The 27,017-nt window shown below is 44.1% G+C and overlaps 1 protein-coding gene across 1 annotated transcript in view; it reads left to right on the top strand.

Annotated features, from left to right (window-relative positions):
- Nucleotides 1–26,498, top strand: part of Ednra (endothelin receptor type A) — a 64,712-nt gene extending 38,214 nt beyond the window's left edge. Inside the window, exons 4-8 of the mRNA XM_021641445.2 lie at nt 14,020–14,218; nt 17,213–17,365; nt 21,089–21,222; nt 21,560–21,668; nt 23,335–26,498. Of these exons, the coding sequence (XP_021497120.1) occupies nt 14,020–14,218; nt 17,213–17,365; nt 21,089–21,222; nt 21,560–21,668; nt 23,335–23,475 (736 nt within the window). The 3' untranslated portion in view covers nt 23,476–26,498. The remainder of the gene's footprint in view (nt 1–14,019; nt 14,219–17,212; nt 17,366–21,088; nt 21,223–21,559; nt 21,669–23,334) is intronic.
- The last annotated feature ends 519 nt before the right edge of the window (nt 26,499–27,017 follow it).

Raw genomic sequence — 27,017 nt, 5'->3', positions numbered from 1 at the left:
CATTTGTTGCACAGAGAGATATCTTCAGCACTGACAACTATAAAATAAAAAAAGGGGGGGGCAGGTCTGAAAATCACTGAGGACACTCCACCTGGTACGGATCAAATAGCTGTTGTCTTACATAGGTATGTGCAGGTGCCCAGAAAGGCCAGAAGAGGACATCAGCCCCCTTCAAGCTGAAGTTAGCATGTCATGAGCTGCCCAGTCTGGGCGCTGAGAACAAAACCCGGGTCTTCTGCAAGAGCAGCAAGCACCGAGCCATCCAGCCCCAAAGACAGTGTTCTTTACGTAAAAAATAAACAAGAGCGTCCATGTCATTAGTATATAATTTTACATTCATATTTTTTTGTTTGCTTGGTTTTTTGAGGCAGGGTTTCTCTGTGTAGCTTTGGCGTGTAGCCTTGGAACGTGCTCTGTAGACCAGGCTGGCCTCAAACTCACAGAGATCCACCTTAGTGCTAGGATTAAGGGCATGAGCCACCACTGCTCAGAGCATTCATTTTTAATAAATGATAGAATTGGGCCAGTGAGATGACACACTAGGAGAAATCACTAGCCATGCAAGCCCGACGACCTGAGCTCAGTCCAGCACTGATGCAAAAGTGGAAGAACCGACCTTACAAAATTGTCCTCTGACCTCTACATGTGTACTGTGACATGACACACACTTATGCATACACACAATAACACACAAATACGTATACTAAGCAATCGGGCTGATTTATTCAGGATACATTATCAGTAAGTGTTTTGATCTGCCTATTTTATGTGCCTATGTACATGGCAGCTCATAAACCTTTCCCAGACAGAAGACTAGAGAGAGGGATCCCTGGCTAAAACCATGCATTGCTCTTCCAGAGGACCAGACTTTGGCTCCTGGCACCCACATCAAGTGGATCTCAACCATCTATCATGCCAACTCCAGGAGATCCAACTTCTCTGGCTCCATGGACACCTACACATATCTACAAAGAACAAAATAAAATAAAAAGTTGTAGGTACTGTGATGGCTCAATGTTAGAGCATTGGCTCTTCTTGGTTCCCAGAACCCACGTAGCAGCTCAGCGCAACCTGTAAATCCAATCCCAGAGGGTCCAACACCTCCTTAGTCATCCAGGAATGTGTGAAACACACAAACATTATGTACGCAAAATACTCATGTGCATTAAATAAAATGAAGTTTTAAAATTCTCAAGCAAGTGCATGGAATCTTATGAGAGAAGAGGGAAATAGTAAGATCTGGAGAGGACAGATCCCACAAAGAGAGCAACAGAACCAGAAAATCTGAGCACGGGGGTCTTTCCTGAGACTCATACTCCAACCAAGTACCAGGCATGGAGATAACCTAGAACACCTGCACAGATGTAGCCCATGGCAGTTTAGTGTCCAAGTGGGTTACATAGTAATGGGAAGAGGGACTGCCTCTGACATGATCTGATTGGCCTGCTCTTTGACCACCTCCCCCTGAGGGGGGAGCAGCCTTACCAGGCCACAGAAGATGACAATGCAGCCACTCCTGATGAGATCTGATAGACTAAGATCAGAAGGAAGGAGAGAAAGACCTCCCCTATCAGTGGACTTGGGGAGAGGCATTCATGAAGAAGGGGGAAGGAAGGTGGGATTAGGAGGGGAGGAGAGAGGGGTTTATGGGGGGCTACAAAGTGAATAAAGTGTAATTAATTAAAAAAATTAAAATTAAAAAAGAGAGAGAGATACTGATGGAAAAAAAATTCTCCAGCAAAAAGGGTCACTAATGGAAAAATTTTAAGAAGCCATTTTAAAAAAAGAAGAAGACCTGATTTAAGCCCAGCATGGTGGCAGTTGGGAGGCAGAGGCAGGCAGATCTCTGAGTTCATCACCAGCCTGGTCTACAGAGCAAGTTCCAGGAGAGCCAGGACTACACAGAGAAAGCCTATCTTGGAGAAGAAGGAGGAAGAGAAAAAGGAAGAAAGAGGAGGAGGAGAAGATCTAAGCAAATGTGTTACCTTCAACTTTTGACACCCACAATGGTAATTCTTAGGAAGAATCAAGCCAGAACGATGCAGCGCCTTTGCGGCACCCCTGTGTGTTCAGCACAGGACTTGTGCTTGGTGGACGCTGTGTCATCCCCTTAGAAACGCTTCCCATTATTTTTAAGTTATGCCAAAGACAATCGCTCCTGTTAGCACTGAGAGAAGCTTGCTCTCATAAGGAGCAGCTAAGTGCAATGGATATTGGCTATGATTTATAATTTCAAATAAAAGTATTATCATTAAGACCTCAAAACTCATTAGTAATTATAAATTATAATGGTGTCTTTTTTTTAATAAAGCCATGGCCCTGATGAATGAAACACAAAATAAAATGGTTTTTATTGTTAGTTAGAATAAATACATTTGCTAAAACTAAAACAGAAAAATAATTTTATCAATAGTTTAAAATACATTCATAGGGATGATAAAAATGTCCCCATATCAGTGGTTAAATGCAAAGATTAGAAGTAACTTCACCACCTATTAAAATCTGTAGCAATCTGTTGAGAAACGATCTCGCCAGCTACTTTTGCCTCGTGTCAGATGGTAAGGACGGCTGCATTAAGCCATGGGAGGGGTGGCTCAGTGGTGAGAGCTGCCAGTATATGCAAAGCCCTGATTTCATTCCAAGCAGTACAGAAAATGGAAAAGCCACACAAGGGGCCACTGTATAGTCCCACTGACTGAACAGCAGATTGTGATGCGTTGGCCATTTCCGCAAGAGCTAAACAAGCCCCAACAACTGAACTTAGTGGCTAGTAAATCATCACTGCTGTTCCCTATATAAGCGCAGCCACATAACATCTTCATTCATCTCAGTGTTGTGTCATCGAGCGCTGGCAGGCTTGCAGCGGGCGTGGCTGCCTCCTAACATGTTACAAGATCTGAAAATCAGAGGTTCCAAGCGATACCTCTAACACCACGATAGCAAGATGTCTTCCCATTACGTTGTTTGATTAAAATGTTTAAAATAAGTCTAAAGGTCATGTGGGGGATGAGACAAGAAAATAATCACAAGAGTTGACAAAAGGAACAGCCTGTTGCTCCCATGCACCTTGTTGCATGTTTTAAGGCTACAGAGTTTAACCCATATGACACAGATGTGACTATTCTGACGAATCAGCGGGGAAACAGTGGTGTTGGGATGCAAAGAACCAACGCGTATCAGAAGAGATACGGAAGAGACAACTCCTGAAAAGTAGCACTGTCTAGCCACTGAGGAAAAAGTGCTCTTGTCCACAGATCCATAGTAAAATACACAGGTACTGTTGACTATCTATAAGAGCCAGACACTTTATTAATAGCATATAGAAATTATTTTTCTCTAACCGGTGTTGCCATAATTATCATTTTACAATTAAGGAAGCTGGGGCTGAAAAGTTTAATCAAGTCCACAAAACTATGAAGCCCGGGGCCAGTAATCAACAGATCATCTTTGTTCTTAACCACTCTACTCAAGCACACAAAATCTCAAACCATAAAATAGTAGAGGAAAACAATACAGTTTGACCACTGAGAAAGAACCTTCTCGGGTGCTGGAGCTATGGCCCTTGTGAAGAGTACATACTGCTCTTGCAAAGGACCTGGGCTCAGTCCCCAGAATGCACACGGCTGCTCACAGCACCTGTGACTCCAGTTGCAGGAAATCTGATGTTCTCTTCTGGCACCTGCATAGATATGATGCACAGAAACTCATGTGGTCTACACACATGTATAAAAAAAATAAGTACATAACACACTCCTGTAACCCCAGAGCTCAGGGAGGCCAAGGCAGACAGATCTCTGTGGGTTCAAAACCAGCCTGGTCTACAAAGCAAGTCCAAGACAATCAAGGCTACCCAGGATAGCCAAGGCTACACAGAAAAACCCTGTCTCAAAAAATAATGATGGTAAGTAACCCTTTAAAAAAGAAAAGAAAACCCTGAACTTAAAAAAAAATGATAGAAATTCTGAACATAATCACAAATACATTGTAAGAGATACATTTTTAAAATTCAGACCAAACATTTATAACACTTTTAAATGAATAAAACAATGTCTTAGTTATTAAAGCCCAAGCCCAAAGACACACCTTCTCCATCAAAGACACACCTCATCCTTCTCAAACAGTTCAACTGGGGACTAAGCACGCAAACATTTGAAACTATGGGGTCACTCTCGTCCAAGCTACCACAGACAATAAGACAACAAGCCTCCAAGCTGGGGGCAGCTGTCCCACAGACCCAGTCAAAGCTGTCTCCCCTCGCTGCTGTTTGTTTTCTGATTTCAGAGCCTTCTTACCAAGCTCAGCCAGCTCAGCACAGGGAGGGGTGGTTTAGATCACCGGCTCCTATCTCTGGTGTGAGATCCCCTCCCAAGGGCACCCCCTCTCCTCATCTCATTCATGATCCACGTCAGCCTTGAGTCAAGCCCAAGGGAAAAATAATAATAATGCCAAAAATTATTTCATTCAGATGTGGTCTGACTTTAAGATCAAAGAGATAAACCATTTTAAAACGCCATTCTGCTAACATGGCCTTTGTCCAGCAGACTTCTCTTTGGAAACACACTCACAATCCTCTGTTTGTGGCCTTTACCCTTGCATTTCATTTGTTGACTTTGAGTTTGAGGCCCCAGACTAGGGGGACAGATTTGACATTTGTAAATCAAAAGCTTTCATACTGGAGACTGAACCACATTCACGAATGTTTCCTTTGTTATTTTTTTAAGATCATTTTGTGTGTGTGTGTGTGTGTGTGTGTGTGTGTTACACACATCAATGTTGGTGCCTAAGGAGGCCAGAAGCATTGCATCCCCTGGAGCTGGAGTTACTGGCAGGTATGAGAAACCTGACTTAGGTGCTGGGAACCGAATCTGTACCCCCTTAACTCCTGAGCCAGCGCTCTAACCCTCACACTTAATTGCTGCAGATAGGCTACATTTGCTCTGAGCCTACACATGATTTCACTAGAGTCGTCTGGAGGGAGGAACCACTTTTTAAACATAAAACAGGCAGTAAGAAAGGGGGAGTCTGGAGTCTTTTGAACAATCTTTAATTTTTAAAACCGTATTTTTCTTGTCTGAACCAGATTACCACCCAGGAAGAGTTGCCATGGTATTTTAATGATATTTTTAAAATATGATAATCATCTTTTATTTTGGAGTTGTTCTGAGAAAAAGCATATGTCTAAGTACTTTTGGATTTTTTTTCCCTAATTACTTACTGAAATACAGAATGCAATAAAACCAAAGATATGCCGCAGCCTCCTCACCATGGATCTGAGATGGATAAACAAGACAGCCAGAGACTTATAGTTTGCACCTGGTTGATAAGCTTTCATTGCTCAGCTGTGGAATTGCCTATTTAACCTTTTTGCTAATTCTTCCTCAATTCTATCATTTATTTACCTTAAATTTATGTTCTTATTCTCTCTTACGAAAAAGACAGGAGAAATTCTTCAGAACTAGAGAAAGAAATTTAAGAACAAGTGTTGACCCCTGCCCAGCTTTATCAGTAGACTTTTTAATGCTGAAGTTAAGTATACAAGGAATGAACTTTTCCCAGAAAAACTATGAATAATCAAGTGTTGCCAACCATAAATGTCTCTCCTTGCAGCTGTGATGAGCCTCAACTGTTACTCTGACTTTATTTGGGGGGAGAACAGAAGAAGAAAGGCGATGCAATGCTGCTCTTTGTGAAGTTAATGGCCTTGTTTAAAGTACAAGATGACAGGGTCAAGCTATAAACAGGCCTGAGTACAGATCCAGCTTGTAGTTAGGAGATGTCTGGGGAAGGAGCCCGTAAAAAGATAAAACTCCCTTAACGACTCTTCCAGAGCAGTGTATAATTAGATACCTGGAAAAGCTGCGAAGGTCCATTAGGAAGGCAGCCTTGCTCTGCAGGCCTCAAGCTTCAGACATGATGCGGGCTCCAGCTGCACAGGGCCCCGCCTGACAGTCTCGAGGAGGAATCCTAATACCGGGAGTGTAGGGTGGTTTCTGAAGTGCACACCCCGCACTTGGACCTACTTTCTCCTTGGTCTGCTTGTGATTTCCTTCTGCTGTATAATGAGAGTGAAGGCGCAGAAGTGGTTGAGCCAGAGACGGGATGCGGACAGTCACACGCTGGCTAGGGCAACTCAGGATGCTGTTTTGGGTCTGTTCGCTGCAGCACACACTCAATCATCCTTTATCTTACTCTACTGTCAAGATCAGACAACTGGTTAGTTTTCCTAACCCCATTGCTCTTTGAAAGCCAGCTATCCTGAAACTTGGCCATTTAAAATAAGGGACCGGGAGGGGAGGAGGGAGGGGCTTATGGGGGGATACAAAGTGAATAAAGTGTAATTAATAAAATATTTTAAAATTTTGTATAAATATTTATACTATTATTATAGAATCACAAAAGTATTATATGTAATAGCATAATAAATAATATTATATAAATTATATAAGATTGATAAAAATGAAAAATTGATTATCATAAAAGTATTTTATGTATATTTTACCCGTTAGAATAAGGAATATTTTTAATAAATAGCAAGTTCAATTTAAAAAACTAAATAACCATTTTATCAGAACTCGCCATGTTATGGGTCAGGAATTTGGACATGTCTGCTCCTTGTCACTTCAGCTGAGCTCACTGGTAGTTTGCAGCTGGCACTGAGCTTGTCTCAAATCCACAACTCTCTGGTCTAGCCCCTTGGCAGGGACAGCTGGAAATCTCGGAGCCTCTCGGCCTGGCCGGACTGTGGTGCCAGTCCCTCAGAGGCTAGTCCCATCACAGGAAGCCAGACTTCAGAACCCGCCACAGAAGTCCTCACAGTTCGCATCTCCCATTCACACAACTCGTGTGGCTCCTTGTAGAAGCTCTCTCTGATAGGACTGCCCTTCTAAGCCTTGGCATGGCAGTAGGTCTGTCCACTGGGTAAAGAGACAGAGCTGGCCATCACAAATGACCACTTGCTCTTAAAGACGGGCAGAGGTAAAGGCAAATGTGCCTCTTTACCTCACTGAAGTAGCAAAATTGAAAAAAAAAAAACAACAATCTGTTCCAGTGTGAGCAAGCATTCGTCAGCAGGCGCTTACCAGGCTCTCAACCACGTGACCCAGCGCGCGCGGAAGCATACCTGTCATCCAGCCTCAGCAGAAAGAGGCAGAAGGGTCTCAGGAGTCGGAGGCTAGAGGGAGCTGCAGAGGAAGTGCCAGGCCAGGCTGCATTGCAGACAGACTGTCTGCAGAATAAACGCTTTTGGGCTACCTCCCATGGCCTTGACTGAACAGTGTTACCCCGAATAGTTCCTCCAGGGAGGTTGCTCACAATCAGAAAGAAAACTCGACCTGTACAAATGTGCTGTTGCTTCAGTAAGACACTAGAAGTGACGCATAAAAGAAAGATTGATGGAAATGGAATCAATACTACGTCATCCTGTGCAGCCATTAAACTGATAAATGCCGCGATCTGTGGGGAGTGTTTTTCCATATAAACAGAGAAAAAATACAATTATACATAGTAGGATTAAAGAATACATTCAAACTATGCTTATAAAAATAGCAATGGCCAGGCAATGATGGTGCACGCCTTTAATCCCAGCACTTGGGAGGCAGAGGCAGGAGGACAAGCCTGGTCTACAGAGTGAGTTCCAGACAGCAAAAGGCTACCCAAAGAAACCCTGTCTCAACAACAACAAATAATAATAATAATAGCAGTGTGAAAAGAATTTTAAAAGTAAAAAGAGGTTTCATTGAAGTGACATCCTTTGGATTTAATTTTTATTGTAAAATGTTTGCAAGTTAATTCAGCCACAAAAGTTTAATGTAACAATGACTGTCTCCAGCCTTACCATCAAAGTCAACACACGAGCTGGATGAAGTGGTGCACACCTTTAATCCCAGCACTCAGGAGGCAGAGGCAGGCCAGCCTCTGTGAGTTCAAGGCCAGCCTGGTCTATAGAGAGAGTTCAAAGACCACCAGGGCTAAATAGTGAGACCCTGTATCAAAGAAAAGAATAATAACAACAACAACAAATATTCAGCACACATATAGGAAATGCCTCTAACCTTAAAAACATTTTTCAAATCTACTTCTCTGCATGCTCTATCACATACAACCTCACATAAGTAGAAGATGGTTTTTTATTCTGATGTGTCACATGTCAGGACACAAGGTGACAGAATGGGAAGACTGCACTGTGAGTCACAGACCCAACTCCTGGCCCAGGCTCCTCATTCAGTGGAGACTGGTGTGGGCTGTGACAACACCCAGTCCTGGCCTGTCCAGTTCTTGGGGCTCCCATCTTGAATACAAGGGCAAAAGCAAGCAGCCTAGAGATCCCTCATTGCTTTAAAATTATTTGATTCTATGCTTCAAAAATGTAGAATTCGCTTTTGTATGTGTTACCTAATCCAGGACTAGCTTGAAAGGCGGGAAATGTTCAGAACATAAAGTGCTTTTCCTAATAAAGTAAAACAATATGTGGTAAAGAAGAAAAAAAAAGACACAGAAACAATGGGAAAAAGACACTTCCTTCAGCAGGCTATCGGTACCTATTGTTCTATGTACTGGAAACGCTCAAAGTGTCTGGCTTCATGGTGGTGATTTTTCAATGGAGAGTTTGGCACAGTCAACAAAACATATTTTTTTTAAAGCTTTTGTTTGTTCCACAGTTTTAAGTACTATGGGAAATATGCAAATGAACAGGATAATTCAGGAAGAGGACTCAGAATTTTTTTGTTTTTTTTAATTATTTTTATTTTTATTAATTATAGTTTATTCACTTTATTCACTTTGTTCACTGTACCTTCCTCCCTCCTCCCCTCCCAACCCCATCCTCCCTCTTCCCCACCTGTGTCCCTCTCCCAGTCCACTGATAAGGGAGGTCCTCCTCCCCTTCCCTCTGATCCTAGTCTATCAGGACTCATCAGAAGTGGCTGCATTGTCTTCTTCTGTGGCCTGGTAAGGCTGCTCCCCCCTCAGGGGGAGGTGATCAAAGAGCAGGCCAATTAGTTCATGTCAGAGACAGTCCCTGTCCCCATTACTATGGAGCCCACTTGGATACTGAACTGCCATAGGCTACCTCCGTGCAAGGGGTTCCAGGCCATCTCCATGAGTGGTCCTTGGCTGGAGTATCAGTCTCAGAAAAGACCCCTGTGCCCAGACTTTTAGGATCTGTCACTGTCCTTGTGGAGCTCCTGTCCTCTCCAGGTCTTACTATCTCCCACTTCTTTCATAAGATTCCCTGTACTCTGCCCAAAGAAAGAGAATTTCAGGCCAATCTCTCTTATGAACATTGATGCAAAAATACTCAACAAAATACTTGCAAACTAAATACAAGAACACATCAAAGATATCATCCACTATGACCAAGTAGGCTTCATTCCAAGTATGCAGGGGTGGTTCAATATATGGAAATCCATCAATGTGATCCACCATATTAACAAACTGAAAGAAAAAAACCACATGATAATCTCCTTACATGCTGAAAAAGCATTTGACAAAAGCCAACACCCATTCATGTTTAAAGTATTGGAGAGATCAGGGATACAAGGCACATATCTAAACATAGTAAAGGCAATATACAGCAAACCTATAGCCAACATCAAACTAAATGGAGAGAAACTTAAAGCAATCCCACTGAAATCAGGGATAAGACAATGTTGCCCACTTTCTCCATATCTCTTCAACATAGTACTGGAAGTCCTAGTTAAAGCAATAAGACAACTAAAGGAGATCAAGGGGATACAAATTGGAAAGGAAGAAGTCAAAGTATCACTATTTGCAGATGATATGATAGTATACCTGATAGTATACCCCAAAAACTACCAGGGAACTCCTACAGCTGATAAACACCTTCAGCAAAGTGGCTGGATACAAAACTAACTCAAAAAAATAAGAAATTTTAAGTAGGAGTTCCATAAAAAGGCAACTGAGCTGGGGGGTGGTGCATATCTGTTATCCTGGGACGTGGGAAGATGATGCAGGGAATCACAAATCCACAGCAGCTTGGGCTCAGGCCTCCAGGCCTCAGGTGCACAATGAAACCTGAACTTAAATTAAGATGCAACTGAGTAAAGACCTGAAGGGAAGGAGTCCTCCTGGGCGACCTCCTGAAGGGGGCAGTGAGAGCAGGGATGGAGTTAGAGGAGGCCTAACCTATTCAGCAGGGTCATTACCATCGCTATGGCAGAGCAAGGTGGGTACGGACACCAGTTAGAAGATCATCGAAATAATTTAGGCAGCACAGTGATGGTGAGCAGGGGAGAAGTGAACACTCTTTTGGAGGGGTTGTTTTGTTTTGTTGGGTATTTTTGTTTATTTTGTGTTTGTTTTTCATTTTGTCCTGTTTTTCGTTTTGTCCGGTTTTCTGTTTTCCACCCCTTCCCCATGTCCGCCATGACAAGGAATTGTTTCTAATTGCTCCTATAGTCGTTTTCTTTCTATCTCACAATGAAGTTATCAAGATGAATGTGATTACAAATGGGAAATATTCCCATTCTTTGTAATATGAGTCAATAAGGGGCCTGACTGGCTGTGAGTCACTTAGTGAGCCACATGCTAAAAACTGCTTCTATGTATATAAAAAATCTGCGTTAGATTATGGATGTGTATATGTGTGTGACACAGTCTGAGATGAAGCTGGTGGATAAACAGGCTCGCCATTTTGTCTTGTGAGAAGAGGCGTTTTGTTCAGATCCCCTTGCTGCATGTAGGGAAGGGAGAGGAGGCAATGCAACCAGGCTGCAGGCTTGGGACACAGACATCCCGTCTCCGCTCTAGCTTTTACTGAAAACCAGGCTGCCAGATCAATAAGCCACAAATAAGATAAAATAGCACTAAAAATCACAATAAGATCCAGTTTTGTCTTACTAAAAAAGACCCTGAATTTTTGGATGCAGTTTATACCATATCATAAAAGGTGCTCCTGGTTGGTAGAGCTGAATTTTTGCCATTCTGAACCAACCTGGTCTTTCTTCCAGACATCCTTAGGCATGCAAAACTTACCCTAAAAATATTCGGCAAAACATTTCTCCAGCAAATTGAACTGCACCTGTGTCCTGTGGTATCCCCATAACATACAGGAGCTTATAGGTTCTAACATATAAGTAAATCTGCTGAAGAATCGGGCTGTTACTCTTGGGAGCTGGGTTCGCAGGTACAGTCAGTGTAACAGTGCAATGGTGGGCAAAGAGCTCATCTAGAAATGGATGTTCTGTGCCTTGTCTTATCGATTAATCTTTAACAGTAACTTGAAATAAAAAAAAAACTTGCAAACTCGGGTGCACCTGTCTCCCATGCTTGGTCTCTTTACAGCCTTCTTCTGGCACTATTCAATGAAAGCTACAAAAAAGAAAATGTTTCTTTTCTATTACAACAGGAAAAAAATTTCAAGAATGAAGCCACAAAAACACCAGGCCATACAAAAGTATTAAAAAAGACCATTTCAGGTCTTTTTTTGTTTGTTTGTTTTGATGTATAATTTTATTTTTTATTAATTACACTTTATTCACTTTGTATCCCCCCATAAGCCCCTCCTTTCTCCCCTCCCAGTCCCACCCTCCCACCCCCTTCTTCACGAATTCTCCTCCCCAAGTCCACTGATAGGGGAGGTCCTCCTCTCCTTCCTTCTGATCTTAGTCTATCAGATCACATCATGAGTGGTTGCATTGTCATCTTCTGTGGCCTGGTAAGGCTGCTCTCCCCTCAGGGGGAGGTGATCAAAGAGCAGACCAATCAGATTATGTCAGAGGCAGTCCTTGTTCCCATTACTGTGTAACCCACTTGGACACTAAACTGCCATGGGCTACATCTGTGCAGGTGTTCTAGGTTATCTCCATGACTGGTACTTGGTTGGAGTATGAGTCTCTGGGAAGAGCCCTGTGTTCAAATTTTCTGGTTCTGTTGCTCTCCTTGTGGAGTTTCTGTCCTCTCCAGATCTTACTATTTCCCACTTCTTACATAAGATTCCATGCACTCTGCCCAATGGTTGCCCATCAGGCTCAGCATCTGCTTTGATAGTCTGCAGGGCAGACGCTTTCAGAAGCCCTCTGTGGCAGGCTCCTAGGTTGTTTCCTGTTTTCTTCTTCTGATGTCCATCCTCTTTGCCTTTTAGGATGGGGACTGAGCGTTGTAGTCAGGGTCCTCTCTCTTGCTTAGTCTCTTTAGATGTACAGAAGTTAGCAACAGACCATCACATCAAACCAAAGACCACAGTATTTCCAAGCCATACCTTCTTCAGACATTTAAGTGCAATTGCTATCATAAAAATATTAAATAGCCAGGCATGGTGGTACACAACTATAATCCCAGCACTTAGGAAGTAGAGGCAAGTGGATAGGAGCTCAAGGTCATCCTAGAAAACATGGTGAATTCTAGACCATCGTAGGGCATGTGGGACACTGTCTCAGCTCACACACATATCAAAAATGAGAAAGTAAAGCCAGGCGTGGTGGTGCATGCTTGTAATCCCAGCACTCGGGAGGCAGAAGTAAATGTGAGCTTGAGGCCAGCCTGGTCTACAAAAAAGAGTCTGGAGCAGCCAAGGCTACACAGAGAAACCCTATTTCAAAAAAGACAAAAACAAAACAAACAAAAACCCCTAAAGAAAGCATAATTTCTTAATGCCATGGGGTTATTTTTTCTATTTATTATTCATTTAATATTTGTATCCTACCATCTGTATGAGCTATTCTTTTCTGCTGGGTTGTTAATCTGAGGGTTAGGAATGAAGAAATTTGTAGATGTTATATATTCTCCAGCCCCAGACTATAATGGGAGATAGGTAACAATCCTTCAATACTTACCAAAATGGCATTTTTCACCTGCTGCCTGGAAAAGGCCACTCTGGTAGCAACTTGAAGGCACAGGGTTGGAGGAAACCATGGATTATATGGAGTCATGATTCCCTCCAGGATCAAACACTTCATCAGGAATGTTTCAAGTTCTGTTATTAGATAAAGAAAAGCCAGAGGCAGTGGTCCACGTATTTAACCCCAGCACTCAGGAGGCAGAGGCAGACAGATCTCTGTGAGTTCAAGTCTAGCCTGGTCTATATGCTAAGTTCCAGGATAGCCAGGGCTCCATAGAGGGATCATGTAAACAAAAAAAAAATATATATATATATATATATATATATATATATATATATACACACACACATATATATATACATTTATGCATATGCATACATGTGTGTTTATATATACATATGTACAAATACAAATGCATGCGTGCATACATACACACATACAGACAGACGGACATTACTACGGAAAGTCTGGCGGCTTCACTACACTGTCTCCTCCTTCCCCTCAGCTTAAAGCACATGGGCACACCCCTGCTGGCGCCACTTTCTAAATGGGCTAAGATCATCTATGTACTTACTGGTTTACAGACACTTTCATACATCCTCACAAGGTATTAGGATTATATTCAACCGTCCCCATTTCCCTCTCCTGTGCCCCCCTCCCTCTGAACCCCTTCTTCCTGACTAGTCCTGTCTCCTACCTGACCCTCAGTTCAATTAGTGTTGTTTATGAGCTTGGGCCAATGTTTGGGCCACACTACTGAAGAAAATGACACTGCCTCCCTCTCTCACCACCAACTGCCAATGATACCCACTCAGGGGTGGGGCCCCATGGACACCCACCATGATGGACTGCTGGAGGGCCCAGTCCTCTGAAGGCCTCATGCAGGGATCCAAACCTGCTACATGTTCGTAGTGGCCTCCTCCACATCCTATCTAGACGATGGTATTTTAAAGCACTCATAAGTTTTAGTTCTTTATAGATTTTAGATGCAGGCCTGCCAGGCCATCCGTCTCCAAATGGATAAGCTATTTTTGCTTTGTTTTGTTTCATTTCCCATCAAGGTTCCCAGAATATTCCTTGAAAGCTAATGTTTTTTTTCCAAGGGGAGGCACTTTCCAGTCAAAATTAGTTCAGACTGTGCTACCAACTTGATTTATCACCCTTCTTTCCTCTTCCTCCCCTCCCCTCCTCTGCTTTGTTTTCCTTCCCCCCTCCTCTTCAGGTACAGAGCAGTGGCCTCCTGGAGCCGTGTTCAAGGAATTGGGATCCCCTTGATCACCGCCATCGAAATTGTGTCCATCTGGGTTCTGTCCTTTATCCTGGCCATCCCAGAAGCGATCGGCTTCGTCATGGTGCCCTTTGAGTACAAGGGGGAGCAGCACAGAACCTGCATGCTCAACGCCACGTCCAGGTTCATGGAGGTACTCCTCAGGCGCACAGTTCGCCACCACACACCTGACTTCAAAATGAATCAGTGCGGGGGCGGGGGGAGCAGTCTGCGCACTCCGCAGGGGCAGGGGGAGCAGTCTGCGCACTCCGCTTTCTTGAGGCTTTCTGGTATCCCCACAAGGGCTCTGTGCCGATTGCTGTGGTCCTCCGCCGCCTGCATGGCGATCCTGACCTGTGTGTGGCTTCTTGAAAAGAGCTACTCTTATCTTATAGCTTAACTATAGGGAAATTAGTTTTCTGTACCGAAGAATTCCAAGGCAGTTTACCAAGAGACTAAATGTACAGAATGTAACTTGTCATGGTGAAGAGATACAGACAAGACGCTCCATGAATATGTAGACGGCAGTTGAGGAACTGCAGTTCGATCCGTTATATTTCTAAGCATAAGTCTCATTTACCCTAAAAATATTTCACAAATCATTTCTCCAGCAAAATGAGCAGCACATATGCCCTGATTGAATCGTTGTCACATACATGAAACTATAGGTTCTGATCTAGAAGCAAATTTGGTAAAGAATTAGACATTAAGATTCCTGGAAGCTGGGCTAGCTGATTGCAAATAAGCAGCAGTGCTTATCTGGGCTTCGATTATCGTGGACTGGAAGCTTGGCACCCCTGAGCACATCAGCATTGCTCATCCCTGAGCACAAAATGAACAAACAAAATTAAAGGAACTCGGGAAAAGCTGAAAAACTGGCAACCTTAACATTGTCTTTTTCTTACCATCATTTGAACTAGGTCAGTTTACACAATGACAAACAAGCCCTTAGGATGGCTTAGCCCATGGTTATGGGATGGAATTGGGAGGAGCAGATAAGCATTCTAGACTTTTCAGAGAAAAGCATTAAAGGAGAGAAAGTCCTGTAAGAAGGTACCTACTAATCCCTGAAAATGGACAAAATGAAACAGGTGGCACCCAAAAGCCCGAGGTTCCTGTCTAAGAGTTTGAGAAGAGGAGGCCAAGTGCTGGCAGGGGTAGCTGCGGGTGGCAGGGGTGGCTGCGGGTGGCAATAAAAGGTGTGAGTCAAACTGGTGAGACGTCAGAGCTCGGTTCAAGTCTAGAACACACCTTTTCTCTAATGTAACTTCCCATCTTCTTTCCCACTCCACTCCTCAACTTCGTTCTACCCGAGACTGTCCCAAGTTCCTTCCCCCTCCCTAGCTGATGCCGTCAGTTCAAAAACAATTTGGGGGTCGGTGAGCTTGGAAGGGGGAAAATGTGTTTGTTTTCACTAAATTCCCCCTGGAATGTACCATTTCCTCTGACTTTAAATGTAGTTAATAAGCCACTTCGGTGTTTAAGGGTACCATGATTTTTTACAAGGAGAAATATGTCTGGACAACCTTAAAATATTAATACTCATTACTACATCTTAGTAGTTTTTTGAGCCATTATATTATTTAATTAGAATCATCTGCTGTGTAATTTGTTTATAAATACATACCTTTATCAGAATTTTATTTTCAGCATTGTAATGGTTCCATTTCAACGCAATTGGTTTCCATCGTGACTGCATACATTTAGCTCTGTGCATATTAAAATACAATGTTGAGGTCTGGGAAGGTAGTTGAATTGATAAAGTGATAACATTTAATCCCCAGAATCCATGGAAGAAGCTGGGAATGATGGCACGGGCTTGTAAAAACTAGTGCTGGGAAGGCAAAGGACTGGCAGCTCCACAGGCTTTAGCAGTGTAGCCTCACTAAACTGGCCAACCCTAGGTCCCAGTGGGAGACTGTCTCAAAAAACAAGGTGGCTAGCTCCTGAAGAATGATACCTAAGGTTGCTCTGTCCTGCACACACAGACACACACACACAAGCACACAAATACATGAATACCCACAAGCGAACACATACATACGTGCACAAAAACACATGAGAGTGCATGAACACACACAAAGTATTGTTCTCAGGAGGAATTCTCGGGCTCACCAGATTCCCAAGGGTGTCTGTGGCATACAGCAGGTAAGAAGCCTTGCCTGAACTTTTGTCTTCTGGGACAATTTTTAGATTACTTAAACACCCATAAAAGCCTCTTTTCAATGTACAAAAGCCGTCAGCATTCAGGGAGCAGGGAGATCATATCTGTGGGAACTGATCAAGCTATCACAAGAGGCTATGTTATTTTCCATAAATAAATAGCCTAGAGGAAAGAGCATGAGGAAGTAAAAAGCATGTCTTCCCAAGTTACAGGTAAAATCATTAGAACAAAGAATTTGAATATCATTCTCCAACTTTCATTTTTATTCTCCTTTAAGAAAATAGAAAACTGAAGAGTCCAGATTTGTATAAATCCTTGCACATAAAGAAACAGGGCCAAGCCAGCCTTTAGCTAGCATGTCCCCCTCAGTAGTCCCAAGGAGGCATGTATTAAGAGGGGGAGGGGTGGAGTTATTGATGGCTGAACTGGCTGACTCTGGGGTCACATAGCAGACATACCAGGCCAAGGGCTAACTCCCACGAACTGCGGTTGCACAGATTAGCCATTCATTGATAGCCTTCACTGTCTCTCAGTGAGACACTCATGTTAATACGCTTTAAACACAACAATCAAAAAGTCAGCTGATCTTATCAAAATGTTGAGGCTCGTCAGTAAACAGGTGAAATTGTCGCAAATCCGTTCAGTGAACTTTTCAAGGAGGCTTTCTGTAGGGTTAGAGCTCTTCCACCGCGTAGCAGAGATCTCTGCCAGCTTCTCAGAAGCATCCCCGCAGGGACAATTAGATGACGCTAGTGTATTGCAGCTTAGCAGCACAGCGCTCGCCTAGTGTGTGCAAAACCTAGCTAGGCATGATCCAGGGCTGAAAATAAATCCTGAGCACATCCCTAGTCCTTTCCTTGCTGTCCAAGAGGGTATACACGCCTGAGCGGGCATACACACCTGAGCGGGTTTACACACTGCATCCACAAGCACGGGGGCTCCTTCCTTGCCGACAGCCCGTCTTCTCTTCTCCTCCCCGGACAGTTTTACCAAGATGTGAAGGACTGGTGGCTCTTCGGGTTCTACTTCTGCATGCCCTTGCTGTGTACGGCCGTCTTCTACACCCTCATGACCTGTGAGATGCTCAACAGGAGAAACGGCAGCTTGCGGATCGCCCTCAGTGAACACCTCAAGCAGGTAAATCTCCGAAGCTCTTGAGAACTCGGCCAAGGGGCTTTGGAATCAGGAAGCCTGCATGGAGGCGCAGGAGCTCGCGCAAACAGTGTCTCTGGCGGTGGCATCCGCACGTATGACGGCGGAACTGAAAAGCCGTCTTTCCTAGGGTTTTTACACTCTCTTTTCCAGCTAAGCTATATTGGGATGGGCAGACAGCCTTCAGTGTCCGACAGTAATATGTGGTGCATATGTGTATTCTAGAGCAGCAGGCTAGACCACACAGCCTTCTGTGAAATGCATAACGCCATCCAATAGTGCGCTAGTACACTCTGTCATGCTGGCAGGGTGCTGAAGCTGCCTAGCTACACATCTCTCAGAACATATCTGTCTTTAAGCCACACATGGCCAATGTTATATGTAACAAATTTACTCTGATTTTCTAAAAATAAAAATATCCTCTTGTAGCCGCTTCTTTAAATAGCCTTAGGAATTCCTTTCAGGCAGTGGGAATCCTGCCTGTGAACCAGATGGCCCTAGGAGGCTGGACTTAAAGATAGTTAACTCTTGGTTATTTTGCCAAGTGTGCATTGAGTCTGTGTGCATGGGGGTGCATTGAAATGGGCTTGGGACTATGCCAGGACAGAAAGGTGTGTGTGGCCATCTTCCCTTGTGTGCTTCGTAGTCGAGTTGTAGAATAAAATACAAATACAGGCAATTAGGAAATAGAATGATGAAGTGCAATCCAAGTAGCCATACAATACAAAGCCAGGGCATATATGAAATAGAACTAGGAGAAATGGTCCATGAATGAGGAAGAAGAACAAGTGTTATTTGGTGGAAAGCAGAGGACAAAAGCTGTTTTAGTCGGAAGGATAACTGCCCTGGGAGAGCGTGGAATAGACACCAGGCAATTGGGAGGAGAGGAATGGACATGAATTTGATCAGATCAGCATCTCAAATAAGGCTCATGATAGCAAATTTAACTGAACACAGCAAAAAGAGGTGAAATCTTGGAGGCCCAAAGTTTTAGGAGGAATTTGAACATGGCAGTGGGAGTTAATGTATCTTTTAGGCAGCAGCTGGAATAGTTATATGCACTTTGGGGCCTCAGAAGGCAAGACTTAACTCTTAACTTCTTAGTCACGTGACCTTGGGCAGATCATCTCAAGCCTTGAAGCTTCTAGTTTCTCATAAAGTGTGTAGTAATAATTTGTAGATTGCCAAGGGCATATAGGGTACCTAATAATGTCTAGTTCCTAGTAGGCGCTCAGCAAATAACTAATTTATGTCGATTCATAGAGTGAAGTGAGAGGGCAAGTAAGTCCTTGGCAGCAATGGGAAAGCACAGGGGACATTCAGTCACACCGAAAGGCAGAATGAGCTGTTGGTGGAGTCCCCAAAGCTAGCCTGCATAACACACGAGCACACATTTGCACCATTCAACTACTGCACTGATTTCCTCCTCCCTAGTCTGCAAACGGGCCAGAATAACACGAGAAGCGGAGGACCCTAAGGAAGTGATGTGCACGTGTGTGCTCCGAGGGTTCTACTGTGTCACAAATGGTAGCAATTACCTTTGACTGACAGTAGTGTTTACTTTGAGAAACTTTAACCTCGCTTTATTCAGGCATGCGTGCAAAATTAACCCTTGAAGGCTAGGTTTAATCCCAGCAGTAGGGTAGCTAAAGCAGGTGGATCTCTATACGAGTTCAAATCCAGTCTAGTCTACACAGTGAGCCCCAGGCCAGTCAAGGATAAATAGTGAAACCTTGTCTCAAAAATACACAAATAAAAACAAAAACAGAACGGCTTTACAAGGCCCCAGTCCTGGGGTGCTTTAGTCTCTCTTTTCCAGACATCTCTCCGGAACCATCACCCAGCCGGTCTCAGGACGGCGGGGGTTAAAGGCTCCAGTTCTTTGTGCTACAGCAGCAGTTTGGGACAAGCGAATCTCTGGGGAGGGCTGAACCGGATGGGTTTGTTGTAGGCTTCTTGAACGTAGCATGAGAATGTCAGGAGCCTCGGCCTGAGCCAACGTTATTTTCCAGATGATTTTTCAGCCTGTGTCCAGTCAGTTTTGTTTGAGGTTGAGTGCCCCCATTACAGACAGGATGCATTTGCTGTTCCTAGACCCACGTCTGAATGTGACAGAGGATATACCTCAGCACTAAATGCAGGGCTACAGACAATCCCTCACCCCTGGCTGTTCAGACCACAAGCAGACTCAGAGGCTGGTAAAACTTAAGCTGGAGCCCTTGACCAGCATGCCAAGTGCTTCTAACTGTCCCTGCCAATAACCCCCTACCTTTATCCTTCTGTTTGCAAATGGCAGATCTTTGAAAACTACACAAGGAATTTTAATATTAAAAGTAAATTTCAACCCAGGCATAGTGGCACATGTCTATAATCTAAACACAAGAGACTAGAGCAATGGGATCTCCTGGGCACAGGAGTTTACGACCAGCCTGGGCAACAAAGCAAGACTCTATCTCAAACAAGATAAATAAATAATAAATAAAAGCAAAAAAATTTCACCAGTAGCTTCAAAATCAGAAACTAGTGGAAATGAACTGTTTTTCTGTCCATTTTCTTGCTGTGCTCAGTGTCCTTGGCTGTCATGGCATCACTAAAGCCGGGCACCTGATACTAAGGGTTTAACTAAGCCTGAGTAGCCACCCTCTAGCCATCTGCACTCGTTGAAAGCACACATGCTCCCACGCTTAAGCTCACCAACACACATGCCTCATGCCTAGATTCAGATACAAGTCTTCAGGCTGAAATTCACAGACACACGTGTCCTCCTGCTTAGATTCGCAAACACACAGGCCCCCATGCTCGCGCTTACAAACACACAGGCCCCCATGCTCGCGCTTACAGACACACAGGCCCCCATGCTCGCGCTTACAGACACACAGGCCCCCATGCTCGCGCTCACAGACACACAGGCCCCCATGCTCGCGCTCACAGACACACAGGCCCCCATGCTCGCGCTCACAGACACACAGGCCCCCATGCTCGCGCTCACAGACACACAGGCCCCCATGCTCGCGCTCACAGACACACAGGCCCCCATGCTCGCGCTCACAGACACACAGGCCCCCATGCTCGCGCTCACAGACACACAGGCCCCCATGCTCGCGCTCACAGACACACAGGCCCCCATGCTCGCGCTCACAGACACACAGGCCCCCATGCTCGCGCTCACAGACACACAGGCCCCCATGCTCGCGCTCACAGACACACAGGCCCCCATGCTCGCGCTCACAGACACACAGGCCCCCATGCTCGCGCTCACAGACACACAGGCCCCCATGCTCGCGCTTACAGACACACAGGCCCCCATGCTCGCGCTTACAGACACACAGGCCCCCATGCTCGCGCTCACAGACACACAGGCCCCCATGCTCGCGCTTACAGACACACAGGCCCCCAGTCTTACATTCACAAAGACACATGTCCCCAGGCTTAGACTCAACCACAATGTTGACTCCAGCCAATTCTTACCTTCCTCTTGACATAGAGCTCTGCTGTTGTCCTCGGAGGCTCTCAAAGCTGGACACTGCCCAAAAGCACGGTTAATGACTCCTCTGTGAGACAGTTGCACTCTGGGTCTTAAAAACCCATGTGGCACGTGAGGGCCACTCTCCAGACTTTTCATGGCTCCTCCCTCCCTCCCTGTATGTCACTAATTCTGCCATGTGGTGGCACTGACCTTTATCCTTGTTTGCATGCACTTGCCCTCAGCGTCGAGAGGTGGCAAAGACAGTTTTCTGCTTGGTTGTCATCTTTGCCCTGTGCTGGTTCCCTCTTCACTTAAGCCGCATTTTAAAGAAAACCGCGTACGATGAGATGGACAAGAACCGGTGCGAACTGCTCAGGTATGAGTCATGAAGGAAACTAGAGTTTCCCAACTTGTCACCTTTGTAAAATGTTTCCAGTTGTACCCGTGCTGAAACTTAAAATTGTAAATTTAATTATGTTTTTAGCTGATACAGCCTATATAACTGATCCCAAATTTTTACGAGTCCTGTCTGTAATCTTTCCACTTCCTTCCTGAGGCTGTGACAAGGGTTTCCACTAACCAGGGCATTTATCCTGCAGGGCATATAAGTTGCTAACTGTTACCCATAAGCCATTGCTTCAGGGCAAGAGAAAATCGGGTCTGGGGGTAAGTGCCACTGCGCAGATTTTAAAGCAACGTGTGTTTTGTTCCAGCTTCCTGCTGCTCATGGATTACATCGGCATTAACCTGGCAACCATGAATTCTTGCATAAATCCAATAGCTCTATACTTTGTGAGCAAGAAATTCAAAAATTGTTTCCAGGTAACACTGTTTTGCAAGCTTGTGCTTTCTCTCTCTCTCTCTCTCTCTCTCTCTCCCTCTCTCTCTCTCTCCCAACTCCCCCCTCCCATCCCATACCCAAAAGGCACAGCCAATCCCAGTTTTACTACTGCTTTGATAAGGAACATTCTTCTTCATTCAAGAAGTGAAAATCACTTCCTGTTACCTAGAAAGGTCAGATTGTCAACAGAGCAGAAGAGCAATATATATTCATATGACACTTTCAGAGGTTAAGGCTGAAAGGACTGACTTAATTCCATGCCAGTTTAGTGCCTCTCCTCAAAAGAATGCTCAGCACAAGCACCACACATTTTAAACACAGAGAGCCAAATCTTACCTTCCAAAGGAGAGTAAATATTTATTACTCTAGACATCTGTGCTACTGGGGTTTCACTTGCAGTCTATTTTCGTGTTTCAAAACTCCTTCCAGGGAAGCCAACAACATCTTGAGGAGCTCCATGTCCGACTGGTGTCAATGACTTTAGCATAGGCTTCCTGTTTACCAGGTTGTGTTATCTTGGACCAAGATGTTTACCTTTAGCACATAGTACATTTTCATGCAGAAGACAGTAGAGGTCAGGCGCACAAGCCCTGGAAGCAGACACCCTTGGCTGACCGCACAGCTCAGCATTTGCTAATGGTCTCACCCACGTGTGATCAGTTCCCCTCCCAGCTTCCTCAGTACACTCACCTGTGAAAACAGAGGAGCCAAGTAACCATCCAATAAGTAGAATTCAGTGTAGATAAACAGACAGACAGACAAATAGATAATAGATAAATGGATGGATGGATGGATGGATGGATGGATGGATGGATGGATGGATGGATGGATAATAGATGTGAGAGAGAGAGAGACAATAAGTGCCCATTATGAGTGTGCTATTGCTTAAGATTGAAAAGAAAAGCATAGTAACTGTCCTCACAGAACCCAGGATCTAAACAGAGACGGACACATTACCCAGAAGATGGGACACACAGGTGAGAGTTGATGGTGGAGTTTCAGCTGCTATGGCTTTGAGATCTTCTAGGAAAGATTATAAATCACAAAGTGCTGGGACCAAAACAGGCAACTCATGCACAGGTCCTAATAGGATATTTCATATGCTGCACTTGATCCCGCTTGCTGATTATTTCACAGATAAATTAGAAGGCAGGGGAAAATTCCTATTTAAAATCCTCAGAAATTGAACACATGATGAAGGGAACGGCCAAGGGAAAGAACCCAGTCTAGAGAGACCTGGCTTCTAATTTACATTCTGCTCTTCTTCTCAGGCCCCACTATGGGCCTTCATAAAGAGATGTGAACAGCACCCACGTCTGGGGCTGCAGTGAGGGTCTGCTGAGGTACTGATAGATGCCAAGCACCACGTAAGGAATATACTCTGATGGAAAAACAGGTCTCCCAACCCTTTCCCAGCTATATCTGCCTCATTCGCTGGAAGAGTCCCCTCTTCCACCAGCCTTCCTCCCTCTCAAACACAAAGAACACAATTACAATAAAAAGAGCCCTTTGCTCCTAAGCTCCAGCTGTCCTCAGTTGGCCATGGGCACCCCTCACTCGTGGACCCCAAGCTTTCATGTGTAAGCTAAGAATGGACTGGCAGGCTAACTCAGTAATTTACATACCTTCTCTCTTCCCCACTCCCAGTCATGCCTCTGTTGCTGTTGTCACCAGTCCAAAAGCCTCATGACATCAGTCCCCATGAACGGAACAAGTATCCAGTGGAAGAGCCCTGACCAGAACAACCACAACACAGAGAGGAGCAGCCACAAGGACAGCGTGAACTAGCCCTCTACAAAAACACCAACCAGTGTGTCTTCAGGTCCACGGCGGGGGAAATGGTCATACAGCAGCTGGGCCTTCCAAAACCTCCTGAATTCTCTCTTCTGGTCCCGTTTCAAGTCCATCCTGAGAAAAGAAAAGCCCTGCAGCCTTCCTCCCAACAGCATGTCGTGGACCGGCTTCCAGCCACAGCCGCTGGGTCCTGCCTGAATACTGTATATGATTTGTGTACTGTGCCTGTCATATCCAACCATTGAAATTACGAGAGCTGAGAGAGAAAGGAGACCATTCAAGGAAACCACCTGGTATCAGCAATCTTGGCATGCACACAGAGTTTGCAAGTTCATGGCCAGCCTTCATGCAGTTCTGTGGAGCAGCCAGTGAGAACTGCTCATCACAAACTCTAGAGCAGCAGTTCCAACCTTCTTAATGCTGCCGCCCCCTCCTACAGTCCCTCACATATAATGCAGCCCCTCAACCATAAAATTATTTTTGTTGCTACTTCGTAATTCTAATCTGACTGCTATTATGAGTTGTTATATTTATCTGATATTTCTGATGGTCTTAGTCTGCCCCTGTGAGAGGGCTGCTTGACTCCCAAAGGGATTGAGACCAGATTGAGAACCACTGCCCTAGAGACCATGCTGGCTTTAGTGGCATGTGCCTGTAATCCTAGAATCGAAGAGGTGAGGCCAGGACGATCGGGAGTTTGAGGTTAGCATCATCTACATAGCCCAGAAAAGTCTGGGCTTCATGAGATTCTGTCTCAAAGAAAGTGTTTAAAGGTTATGACAAGATTATTTTTTTAGGCAAGCACATTGTGAGGTTAAAGTGTTGTGTGTTTTTTTTTTTTTTTGAAATGTCATTCTGTGTTAGTATTTTATAACTGCATGATACCGTAGAAATGATCATTTCATATTATTTACATATACTTTGAAAAAGAAGAGGAAGAGGAGAAAAAGGAGAAAAGCATCAGATGAGCAATTATGTCATATTTCTATATCACTGTTTATTTGAAAAACATGAATTCTAAAGCTGCCACAAACACAGCCACAGAGCAGTTTAGGAGCTGCCAACCAAAGAACTTTTTAAAAACCTGTATTTTCTTTCTTTCTTTCCTTTTTTTTTTTGGTTTAGTTTTTCAAGACAGGGTTTCTCAGTGTAACCCTGACCCTCCTGAAACTTGCTTTGTAGACCAGGCTAGCCTCTAACTCACAGAGATCCAAGTGCTTCTGCCTTCCCAGTGCTGGAATTAAGGACATGTGACATCTCATCTGGCTTGAGCATATTTTTATGTTAAATTAAAAATAATAATAATGTTTGGGAGCTGGGTGAGAGGGCACATGCCACATGCTTCTTGTAACATCTGGGAGGCTGAGGCAGGGGGATTGTGAGTGGGAGACTGCCTGCAGGAAGCAGAGGGACTCCATCTCTGAATAATAATTAATAATAATACTTAGCTCAAATGGTTCTATTTTTCATAAGCCCAATCTTTTTCTAATGTGGTTTTTAATATGAAAACGTGTCCTGCAGCTTCCATGGGTCCCTGGAGTCTGCTGAGACTTCCGGTGCCCGGTATCAAGCATACCTAGGAAGAAAGTGCTGAAAAGCTTCTGAGGGCCTGGAAATTTTCTTTAAGTTCTATAACAGTAACCCACATATAATACATACTCCCCTTTATGCTCTCAGTTTCTCCCAAAATGATGACTGGCGACAAGGCTTTCCTGCTCATTCCTTTTTCCAGACAGGAAACAATTTCAAAGTGGCCAAATGAGCTGGTTGTGTCGCATGAAATGTAGTTACACCCGCCATAAACCTTTAACTCTTTGCACCTCCCTGACTGTGATAAGAACTCAAATTTTCATCCTGTCCCCAACTCCCCAGGGGTCACCATTTCAAAGAGCCCACGGTCACTCTGCTGGGCACTTCCCAGGTGTTTACAGACTGTGAGAACGACAACTAGCTTTATTTTGTGTGTATATAAATATATAAATAATTGTAAATTTCTTTTAGCCAAATCTTCTGTGATTGTCTCTACGGAATATATTTTTGTGTGTGTGTGTGTGTGTGTGTGTGTGTGTGTGTACATGCATGTGTCTTAGAATGCCCTGTGTTTGTGCCAAAGCACATATCGGGGATGAATTCTAGCTGATCGTTCATTATACGACCCACTCTGTTCAGTTTTTACACATAAAGATCTCAAGTGTTCCATACTTGTGACGTACTCACCCTTACAAATTCTGGGCGGGAACGAGGCTCCAGTTGGGATTTGTTAGGTTGGATATTTGACAAAGCAGTATTCAGGGTCATAGCATTACCCCTGCTGAAGCAAAGAGTTTTATACTTGGAAGTATTACACCTTCCTCTTTATTTCCTTGGGGTGGTTTTTTTGTTCGTGTGGGGGGGGTTTACTGTTTGCACTGGGAAGTGAGCCCAGAACCTTGCATGTGTTAGGCAGGTGCTCTGCCACCAACCCGCATCCCCAGCCAAGCAGTATTTTGTTCTACTCCCTGACTATGGCTGCCTGGAGTTTCCGTCACAGGCCATCAGAGAGATTATCGGTGAAAAGCTAGCTAGGCCATCAGAGAGATTATCGGTGAAAAGCTAGCTATGTTAAAATTTTTGCATCATATTTTATTACATGTTGAAAATGAAATCAGGCTCCAGTTGTTTGAACTTCAGGATGGAGAAATACTGTCTCTTCGTGTGTTAGAGGCCAGGTCCCACGGCGCCACTGGGTGTCACGCACATATATATGCCTCAAGGAAGACATAGATGCACACCGTTTTGCTTTGTTTTTTACATATGAAATGGATTTGTTAAATTAAGAGCATCCTGGGTCTGAGTACATAGGCTTCAGTGTACATTTTGTTTTGGGCTGGTAACTTCAGTTCACTCATACAAACAGTTCTAATTTCTACCTGCCTTCCCCATGTTTCCAAGTAACTTTGTAGAAATGAGCCAGAAGCTAAGGGCCTGAGTTGGCATGGCCCATAAAACAGAAAATAAAAGTTTACAGAAGCTTTGAAGTGTCTTTTCTTTTTGTTTGTTTGTTTGCTTGCTTTGTTTTGTGAGACAGGGTTTCTCTGTGTAGCCCTGGCTGTCCTAGAACTCACTCTGTAGACCAGGCTGGCCAGGAACGTGGATCTGTGAAGATCCACCTGCCTCTGCCTGCCAAGTACCGGAATGAAAAGGGTGTGCTACCGCCACTACAGGGTCTTTTCATTTCAAAGAGTTCTTTATAGGGAATTCTATTATATAATGCCTTGCAAATTTCTTCTTAGTAACTACCAGGCAAGCAATTTTACTTTTGAACACATCCTTCATACTAATAGTCTAATCGTCATCTCCCTGCTTTGTTTTACTAAACAATTAACTCTCTCATCCATCCTTCCTCTTTCTGGCAAAATTTTGCTGCTAGATATTGGATATACAACAGTGAACAAAGCAGACAAAATCCCAGCTTGGATGGAGCTTGCATTCCAGAGGAATTATGAGCCAATGAGCAATATGCTGTGTGGCTACCCAGAGGAAGACATGCGTCCATA

Source organism: Meriones unguiculatus, chromosome 10 (assembly GCF_030254825.1).
Source record: "Meriones unguiculatus strain TT.TT164.6M chromosome 10, Bangor_MerUng_6.1, whole genome shotgun sequence".
In the NCBI taxonomy this organism is placed as follows: domain Eukaryota; kingdom Metazoa; phylum Chordata; class Mammalia; order Rodentia; family Muridae; genus Meriones; species Meriones unguiculatus.
The sequence above is the reverse complement of the archived record's forward strand: the minus strand, read 5'-3'. Positions and strand labels throughout refer to the sequence as shown.